General features: G+C 47.2%; 1 protein-coding gene across 1 annotated transcript in view; it reads left to right on the top strand.

The window, feature by feature from the left end:
* Positions 1-325: 325 nt before the first annotated feature.
* The window catches only part of LOC116463753 (unconventional myosin-Ie), a 231,182-nt gene continuing 221,048 nt past the window's right edge, over positions 326-10,459 (top strand). Inside the window, exon 1 of the mRNA XM_032147009.2 lies at positions 326-825. Within this exon, the coding sequence (XP_032002900.1) occupies positions 823-825 (3 nt within the window). The 5' untranslated portion in view covers positions 326-822. The remainder of the gene's footprint in view (positions 826-10,459) is intronic.

Here is a 10,459-nt window from a genome sequence, read left to right as displayed (position 1 = left end):
AATGATATTTTTGACTTTGCTCACAATCCAGACGTAGGAAAGAAAAAGGATTTCCTTTGGGCTGCTGCCACGACTGTGATGTTTTATGCTGATAAAATATTTCCTTCTTAAAAAAAAGTTCTGGGAAAATCATGCCACTTCAACTTGGAAGCGAAACCCACCCTAACTTTCGTCTTAAAACTCAGCGAAGTGAAAGGTTTGCTCCTCTTTCACGAGGGTTTTCTTCCTTACAGTTTGGGTCTTGCTACCAGGAGCGAGCTGGGTCCGCAGCGTTCTTCGGTGGCTGGCGCGGGAGGAGGACTACAGGATCCAGAGATCTTTGGAAACTCCAGCAGCTCCAAGCTTGTTGGCTACTACGATTTCCCTGAGGAGTGACGCTACGAGAACAAACCCTGATTGGTCAGGCCTGAGCTGAGTTCTCCATTTATGGACAGATTGCCCGGCCCGAGCCGAGACTCAGCCAGAGGAGTACGGATTAAGTGGCCGAAGAAAGAGGAGCGAGGAAGGGGAACGAGGCGGACGCTCTGAGCGCATCGGACTCACCTGGGCGGGCGGCGAGCCGCAAGTCCGAGTGGACTCTTGCCCTCCGCAGCATGCGCCCCGCCTGCTAAGCCGCCGCCGTCTCGCCCTCACCTAGCGCCGCCGATCCCGCCTGGATGGAGTCCCCCCTGGGTTCCCATTGGCTCCTGTGAGTGCTTGGGTGTCGGGAGCCTGTTTTTGGCGAGGAGAACCAACTTTTGAAGTTCGCCCAGGAGACTGCGTTCCAGCCCCAGCTCCCCGGCAGCGGGACCCGGCGAAGGCGCGACCGCGGCGCGAGTCACCATGGTGAGTTGGCCGTGCCGCGTCCTAGGACGCCGGACCCGGGGACCGGGCAGGAAGCCCCGGCGTGGTGCACCCACCTTGGGCGCGCTGCCTGGGCCAGGGGTGGAGAAGGTGGACGCGGGAGCCGGCACGTCCCGAGCTCTGATTTCCTGCTGCTTTCCGTAAACCCGGGCCGGGGGAGAGCGAGCGAGGGGCCAAGGAAAAGTTTATTCCAAGTCGCCTTCTGCGTCGCCAAACTTTCTGTGGCCGGGTTGCTATGGCTGCCAGCTGTCGGAAGCCAGGGTGCGAGTGCATCGGCTGCGAGGGGCACGGCGCGGGAGGGGGTCCCCTCCTCCTGCTGGGACGTGGGGGGCGCAGCTGGCAGGGGAGGTGCTCGGAGACTCGCGCCGCAGCCGCTGGCGGCGTCCCCTGCCCTCCCCGCGGCCGTGCCCGCCCCGCCCCGGGCACCCTCGCACCGACTCCCTCTCCTCCCCGCCGCCGCTCCGCCGCCCGGCAGCGCCCGCAGCTGTCCCGCCTGGCAGCGGCACGCGGGCAGGGGCGGTCCCTGGCCTGCCCTGGCGAGGGGCGGCGCGGGCCGCACAAAGGCAGGCGGGGGCGCCAGGTAGCGCGAGCACCTGGCGGCCGGCGGGCTGTCAAGAGCCCGGGCGACTCGGGCGCGGGCGGCAGCCACGCCGCCCCGGACCTGTGCCGGGCGCCGGCCCCGAGGGTCTCCGCGCCCGGGACGCCAAGTAAACACCTCCTGAAGAGGACCCCACCCCTTCCCAAGCGCGAGGGGATCGGGGCTTTTCGGGGATCCAGGGGACGCTTCGCACGGGAAGACGCCCTCGCGAGTTTCAAGTTTGTTGCTCTTTTCCCTTTGGCACTTTGGGAATGTGTGGAAGGGGCCGCCTCTTTGACTTGTGGCTTTTCTGCTATTCCAACTCCCCAGTCCAGCTACACTCCCCTCCCTCCCTGTATAACCTTAGCCACCTCCCTTGGGCTTTGGCGTGGTGTACTTTTCTTTCCGGGGCACAACAGCAAGGACTCTATTTTGAAGAGATCGGCAGTTCATCAGAAAAAAATAATCTATTGCAAGGCTTCATAGTTTCCACACTTGCTTCTTTTCAAGTAGTCCTGCTTAGGTGGATGATCTCGTCCACTTCTGGTTTGCTGTTGTTTTCTAATGGCTGTGGAAGAGAAGCCAAGTCAAAATGATAACCAGCACAACACTAATTTAAAAATCGATATCCCGATGAGCAGCCTGAGGGAAGTGCAGCAGAGGCCCATCGAATCCTGCACACAAGGCTCAGAAGCCGCCTTGCCCCGTGCTGTTTATTCCAAAGAATGATTACAAACAAACATCAACGAGAAACCTTTCAAGGCATCCTTGGCCAAAGCCTTTTCTTTTTACATAGTCCAAAATTAAGTCACTTTTGCCCCATCTAAGAGAACACTTTATCTATAAATTTCCTCTCCTAGTTTTAAGGTTTAAGAAGTCAGTCTACTCCACGTTACTTTTGGACCCCTCCCCTCACCCCAGCAGAGAAACATTCCCATTGGGCATGTGTTTGGGTAAAGCTACCTCACTGGGCACCTGGTCCCTTGAAGCAATGTGATAGTCCTGGTACTTGAGAATGGCTGTAATCATTTTCCGTGGGTCAATATGTTTACGTCAAGAACTTAAGGAATCTTAACTGAATTTAAGTACTTGAGTGGTACCTTGAGGAAATTAACTTCCCCTCAGTTAAACTCATTTTTCATGCGGAATGGACTGAAATATAGTCTAGGCTGCGTTTTCCAAAACCTGGGACACCATGCTTAATTCAGCCCCATTGCAGATGAAGTAGAGGGTTGGTCAAATGCATGCGAAGAAGGCATGCTGTAGGGAAGAGATGGTTCTATCCGAGGACAGTGTGTGACTTACCTATTGATGGGCTCCTTGCCATCAGCACAGATGGGCATGTTGTGTGCCGCCAGGCGACATCTGTGCATCAGATATGGTTGCTGAAGTCACAATTCACTGACGGAAAAGTTGAAACAGCTGGCTGTTCTGAAACAGGAGATGTGCCATTGATAGATCTACTGGATCCAGAGTGATTTGGCCAAAGTTAATCATTTCTTTCCTGACTTGAAAAATTGTTCATTATGTATGTGAAGTTGCCTTAGAATAGCGCATCATCTTAAATAATCAGAAACCCAAGTTACAATATTTAATGTTTATGTAAGACTCTGTCAAGCCAAATGATACTTCATTTTGTGTTCCACATCTGCCAGGCCTGCCCAAGTTCAGCTGCTTAGAACAGGAAGGGAAAGGACATTACCTTCTTTGGGTGTGGCTGAAGATTAGCATGGAGGCTAAAATTCATCAGAAGGCCCTTGGTGGCCAGGCACAGTGGCTCACGCTTGTAATCCCAGCACTGTGGGAGGCAGAGGCAGGAGGAATACTTGAGCCCAGGAGTTCAAGACCATCCTGGGTAACATAGTGAGACCCTGTTTCAGTTAAAAAATATTAAGAAGAAGGAGAAGAAAAAGAAGGCCCTTGGCTGGGCTATAGGGAGAACACCTATACCGTGGACTTCTTCTGTGTGAGTGTGTGTGTGTGTGTGTCTTTTAGGAAGTCTGGTAGCATAGTAGGAGGGCTCTCCATCTGTACTTGAGGCCCTACTAAGACTCATTCAGTTGTGACTCATAAGGAAAATAGCCATTTTCATTTTCTGACTCATGAACACAGTGTACAGCTTGTAGTTCACCTTCTATCTTCCTCCTGAAAACTCAGTTTGGGACACTTCTGTGTCTTGAGAAAACTAAGAACACTACCAGGCAATAGTTACTTGTGTCTTTTTCCTAAGGAGACTTGAAGAAGTTAAAAAAAACCCTGCACATCTTTATAATTTAGTGTAGGTTGTTTAGCAGAGTACAAAAAAATCTCTGTTGACTTTAACCATAATACACATCTAAGGCTTCCTTTATAGAATCTGGGCTTGTCATCATCTGCAAAGGAAGTTCTGCTTTTGTGGCCATGACCAGTTTGGACTCTCTGATAGACTGAAACCCATGGCTGTAGATCTGCTATGTACTTTGGATCCAGAAATTGTGATTCATTTTAATGCAAGGTTTCTGTGCATTAAATATACAGAAATATTTGAGCAAATCTGAATTGACCATCACCTCAGAACATGTTCAAGATCTGTTCCCTTTTCCTTACTTGCATATACTTGTGAGTAAATTATAGATATGAGACATAAGAATACCCAGGAATAGATTTACATCCTAGAAATCTGATGGATAGCTGATGATAAGGTAGGTAAGTTCCTTTAGGTGATGGCATGGCATGTATTTAGAAAGTCTGGAATACATTTCAAATGTTTCCTGGGAAGGTAACCGACTTGATTTCCACTGATTAGTTTATCAGATTGCTAGTAGTCTCCTAGTCAAAACAACACAATACAACAAAACAAAACCACAAAGGAATGGGATCAAGCACAAAGAAAGTTTTGATGGAGGCAAAGGGTTAGGGAAATACCTAGAGTCTGAGATATTATCTAGGGACAAGTGTGAGTGGGCCATCCTAGTGGGAAATATTTGACAGCCCAGACATCTCCTTGGAGAGAAAACGAGTGGAGCAGTGGATGGAGAGGGATGGAGAAGTATAAGAAGCAGACACTTACTGAAGTTGAAAGTCACCTCCACCACACTTTTGCTGAGGACTACAGCCTTGTCAGTGGTTGCAAACTTTTTTTTTTTTTTGAGTTGGAGTCTCTCACTGTCGCCCGGGCTGGAGTACAGTGGCGCGATCTCAACTCACTGCAACCTCCGCCTCGCGGCTTCAAACGATTCTCCTGCCTCAGCCTCCCAAGCAGCTGGGATTACAGGCGCCTGCCACCACGTCCAGCTAATATTTTGTATTTTTAGTAGAGACGGGGTTCCACTATGTTGGCGAGGCTGGTCTCAAACTCCTGACCTCGTGATCCTCCCACCTCGGCCTCCCAAAGTGCTGGGATTGCAGGCATGAGCCATCGTGCCCGGCCAGTGGTTGCAAACTTAAATGTCTTATAATTTGGTGGAGGGAGGCTGGCCTCTAGAGAGTAAATATGGAATATATGCGCCATTCAAGGAGGCACCACTACTTGATTCTAGGCCATGGTTGTATCGACCATATTACCAAATTATCTTGTTTTTCAAGAGAAGCTAGAAATCTAGATTTTTATGCTATATCTGCCCGTTATTTTTATTTATTTTGAGACAGTTTCGCTCTTGTCGCCCAGGCTGGAGTGCACTGGCGTGATCTCGGTTCACTACAACTTCCGCCTCCTAGGTTCAAGCAGTTCTCCTGCCTCAGCCTCCTGAGTAGCTGGGATTACAGGCCCCGCCACCACGCCCGCCTAATTTTTGTATTTTTAGTAGAGACAGGGTTTCACCATGTTGGCCAGGCTGGTCTCAAACTCCTGACCTCAGGTGATCTGCCTGCCTCAGCCTCCCAAAGTTCTGGGACTACAGACGTGAGCCACCACGACCGGCCTCTGCCAATTTTTGTATGTGATTTGATCATCTCAGAGGGGCCAAGGACACCTGCAGCTTAGCTGTTTGCAGCCACTTTATTGTAAGTCTTAACATGGTGTCCTTCTGTGAACCACAGTGATTCTTCTCATTCACTCACCAGGAAGAATGTCTAAATGTTCACTACACACCCAGTAGTGACATTCAGTATTTATCGATACATCCACACCTTCCTACTGGGTCTCCCTAAAGACAGGGAATTGCCTGGTATTTTCAGCTCATGCACTCTCTAAGCTATTATAACAGGGAAAATCTGCATCCAGCTGCTACTGTTTGGCGCTATCTCAACACCTGTGTAGGATGGTTCCACGAGTGGTGAGGCTGCAAATTGAGCTTTTCTCTTCAACCCTTCAACTCCTTCCTCCACTGAAAATGCCATGGCCTCCAATGTCACATGATGGCTTCTTGTTTTTCATTCCTTTTTCAGTTGAATCTCATGAATTGGAGGTCTGTCTCAGGAGTTATCTTGAGGGTTAGATAATGAGCAGCAGCGAGCATTCTGATAACTTAGAATACAACATTTTGCCTCTGTGCCTAGTGTGGGCATGTGATGAGCTCCCGTGAGACTCAGTGAAAGACGACATATAGTGCCTTGCGTTTCCTCATGAGACAAGTATGGGGCCTTATTATTTGTTGGGAATTTGAGAAAGCTCTTTTTATCTGCTTCAAAAAGCAGAAATATTTTAAATCTTCTATGTAAGTGCAAGGTATTATAAGCTTCATGGTAGGATATATAGGAATTATGTAGTCATGGTTTTCCAAGTTTGAGTCATCTCTCTTTTTTTTTTTTTTTTTGCAAAAATGCAGCAACTTGTGTTTTTACCAATCTGTGATTAAAATGTTTCTTAATGGTGAGTTTTTAAAAAAATTCTTTTTTCTTTTTCTCACCATGCTGAGATGATATTTACAGAGTAAATAAGAGGTTAAAGGTTAAATGCCAAAGGTATTAAAATAAACAGCCTTATAAGCACATTCTGTGATAGTGGTAAACAAATTGTGTTTTGAATTTCAATTTCAGAATTTATGTTGGCAGAGACAAAAGGTTTTGGGGCATCCTAAGCAAAGTATTTTTTCCATGTATCTTTGGGACAGCCACACTTAAGTACAACTGCAAAAGCCAGCCCTAACATAGTGACATGGACTTTGACAACCCATAGAACTTAAACTGTACATGTGAATGAAGTTGGCCCTCCCTTCTGAGTTACCACCATGAGAATGACGTCTTTGCTGTTGTTCAAAGCACTTTTGAATGGTCATTTATGAGCTATGTAATAAAACCTATTTTTTGCCGGGTGTGGTGGTTCAGGCCTTTACCTTAAAAAAAATTTTAAAAATTAGCCAGGTGTGATGGCACGCACTGTAGTCCCAGTTACTTGGGAGGCTGCGGTGGGAGGAATCCTTGAGCTTAGGAGTTCAAGTATGCAGTGAGCTGTGGCTGTGGTACTGCAGCCTGGGTGAGAGTGAGAGAGAGAGAGAAAAAGAGAGAGAGAAAAAAGAGACAGGGCTGGGCCCTGTGGTTCACGCCTGTAATCCCAGCACTTTGGGAGGCCGAGGTGGGCAGATCACCTGAGATCAGGAGTTTGAGACCGGCCTGGCCAACCTGGTGAAACCCTGTCTCTATGAAAAATACAAAAGTAGCTGGGTGTGGTGGCGCACACCTGTAATCCCAGCTACTTGGGAGGCTGAGGCAGGAGAATCACTTGAACCTGGGAGGCGGAGGTTGCAGTGACCCTAGGTCACGCCATTGCACTCCAGCCTGGGCAACAAGAGTGAAACTCTGTCTCAAAAGAGAGAAAGAAGGGAAGAAGAGGGAAGGAGGGAGGGCCTTATTTTTTAGTTTTTAACTCCTTAGTGTCCAGTGTGATCATTCCTGTTACTCACCAGACTTTGCACTACATCTCTCTCTGGTGTTTCCAGAAGTTACATTGTGCCTCAAAGGCAGAACAATTAGCCCCGCTAAAGATATGCAGTATCCAGCAGGTCCCTCTTTCCTGGAATAAGTATAAGAACTGCTCTGAAGGAGGCACACTCTCTTGGGTCTTTTGAGCTGTGATAATATTTGTTACAAATTTATTTATAGTACTTTATGGTCGTATGCTACATTATAGAAAGTAAAACATAGGCTACATTGTAGAAAGCCCAGAAGAGAGTTTAAAAACTCTATCCTAAATCCATTTGTTAACTTCACAGAGAGATCTAGAGACGTTAAATGACTTCCAAAGTCTCATAGCTAGTTTTTAGCTGAGCTGGTGCCAGAATCCAAGTTAGATCTGATCCAGTGCAGATCTAACCTTATTAGATCCCAGTCTAATAAGGTTTTTCTTACCAAACAGTGGTGGGAATAATTCTTAAAGAGTCTGGACATGACCAGGTAGTTTTCTTTCTGGGACTTTTCAAGAAAGTCTACTTGCAGGTGGAAGGTTACTGTACTACATTATAAGAAATTTAGAAGAATTCAGCCGGGCGCGGTGGCTAATGCCTGTAATCCCAACACTTTGGAAGGCCGAGGTGGGGGGATCACTTGAGGTGAGGCGTCCGAGACCAGCCTGGCCAACATGGTGAAACCCCGTCTCTACTAAAAATACAAAAATTAGCTGGGTGTGGTGGCAGGTGCCTGTAATCTCAGCTACTTGGGAGGCTGAGGCAGGAGAATCGCTTGAACCTGGGAGGCTGAGGTTGCAGTGAGCTGGATCGCGCCATTGCACTCCAGCCTGGGGACAAGAGCGAGACCTCGTCTCAAAAAAGAAAAAAAAAAAAAGAAAAAGAAATTTAGAAGAATTGACCCATAGTACCCCCACACCCTAACACAGTAATTATTTATGTCTTTGTGTTTCCTTCCAGTCTATTCAAACTCATTGTTCGTTTGTTTTTTCTTGAGATGGAGTCTCACTCTGTCGCCCAGGCTGGAGTGCAGTGGCACAATCTTGGCTCACTGCAACCTCCCTCTGCCTCCCAGATTCAAGTGATTCTCCTGCCTCAACCTCCTGAGTAGCTGGGGTTACAGGTACACGCTACCATGCCCAGCCAACTTTTTTATTTTTAGTAGAGACAGGGTTTCACCATGTTGGCCAGGCTGGTCTTGAACTCCTGGCCTCAAGTGACCCACCTTGGCCTCCCAAAGTGCTGGGATTATAGGCGTGTGCCACCACACCAGGCCTCGAACACATTGTTTTTATGTGGTTGTAATTATGGGGCAAATATACAATTTGTGCTCTGTATTTTTCCACTTGTTTTAGAAATCCTTTTTCTTGATAAGCATATTTGTTATATTTTGGTGGCAGTGTTATAATCCCAAGTAGCCTGATTACCCACTGGGTGTCATAACTGTGTGGAGACCTCCTCCAGAAGTGTGTACAGGGGAGAGTTCCTCCTTCCACCCACTAGAACTCTGTGGTCAGTAATGGGCTGCTTAATCTTTGGCTCCTGAAATATGAAGCCCCCTCTTTGGGTGAGCTTGGGATGCATACTCCACATTCCCAGGTTCTAGCCCAAACGTGCCTACCATTGGTGCTCCCCCTGGATTCTGGCGTTGACACTCAAATATGTGACACCAATGGGTACTCAGACCTCTAAATCTTCCTTGGCAAATATGAGTGGTCCTACCAGAGAACGGGAGTGGTTGGAGATGGACAGCTTTGAACCCCAAAGTGGAGAGAAGATATTGCCATGGCAAGGGAGGTTAGCATACAGGCTTGGTGAATTAGAGCTGGGCATGGTGGCTCAGGCCTGTTATCCCAGCACTTTGGGAGGCCGAGAGGGCAGATCACTTGAGGTCAGGAGTTCGAGACCAGCCTGGCCAACATGTTGAAACCCCCATCTCTACTAAAAATACAAAAAAATTAGCTGGGCGGGGTGGCGGGCACCTGTAATCCCAGCTACTCAGGAGGCTGAGGCAGGAGAATCGCTTGAAATGGGAGGCAGAGGTTGTGGTGAACCAAGATCGTGCCACTGCACTCCAGTCTGGGTGACAGAGCAAGATTCCGTCTCCAAAAAGATAAATTAGGTTCTCTGCCTCTGCTTATGAGAAGCTCCCCGTATAGAGGAGAAATGATAACAAAAGGCTTCCATATACATGATTTCATTTCATTCTAGCACCAGTGTGGGTTTTTATTGCCATTTTATAGGTAAGAAAATCAAAGTGTAGTGAGGGGAGGGGAATTATTCAGGGCCACACAATTTGTATGTAACCAACCAGATCTGCTAAGTCCATGCTCTTTCAAAAGCAGTTCAATAAATTATTTCTAAATTTGACAATGCCGAGTCCAAGTATTTGCATACTTTTTCATTATTTCACATACTCCTGAGGGAAGGTAAGGCTGATAGAAAATCATCAATTTTGGTTGATTTTATTCAGTTAATACCAGAGTGGGATAATTTAGACTTAAGAACATTGTCTATTACGAGTAGTAGTGTTCTGAGTTTTAATTTCCTTGCTTTGGGACTTTGCCATAGAGACTAGAAGATGTCATAGTGATAGCAAGCATAAAAGTAAAAGAAAGTCATACTGGCTAGGCATGGTGGCTCACGCCTGTAATCCCAGCACCTTGGGAGGCTGAGGCAGGTGAATCATGAGGTCAGGAGATCGAGACCATCCTGGCTAACATGGTGAAACCCCATCTCTACTAAAAATACAAAAAAATTAGCCGGGCGTGGTGGCGGCCGCCAGTAGTCCCAGCTACTCGGGAGGCTGAGGCAGGAGAATGGCGTGAACCTGGGAGGCGGAGCTTGCAGTGAGCCGAGATTGTGCCACTGCATTCCAGCCTGGGCGACAGAGAGACTCTGTCTCAAAAAAAAAAAAAAGAAAGTCATACTAGAAGGCTCTCTAATCTTAACTAAGATTAAAAAAATAGAAAATAGGAAAATGAGATAACAACAGAGATTTAGCTGTTTAATTCTTATATACATTACGGAATACAACAACAACAAAATTAGAATATCACATTGTTAGTGTCTTAGTAATTTCTTTGGTGTGACTACCATTTGATGTTGACAGCAATTTAGGATAACATTACATGGTCACAGAATGTTTTGGACAATATTTTCTGATTCTAAGAAATTTTCAATGAAAAATAGCTGTTTTTAGTGTCCTAGGAAGATGCAG

The sequence above is a fragment of the Hylobates moloch genome, unplaced genomic scaffold, assembly GCF_009828535.3.
Source record: "Hylobates moloch isolate HMO894 unplaced genomic scaffold, HMol_V3 SCAFFOLD_58, whole genome shotgun sequence".
NCBI lineage: Eukaryota > Metazoa > Chordata > Mammalia > Primates > Hylobatidae > Hylobates > Hylobates moloch.
The sequence above is the reverse complement of the archived record's forward strand: the minus strand, read 5'-3'. Positions and strand labels throughout refer to the sequence as shown.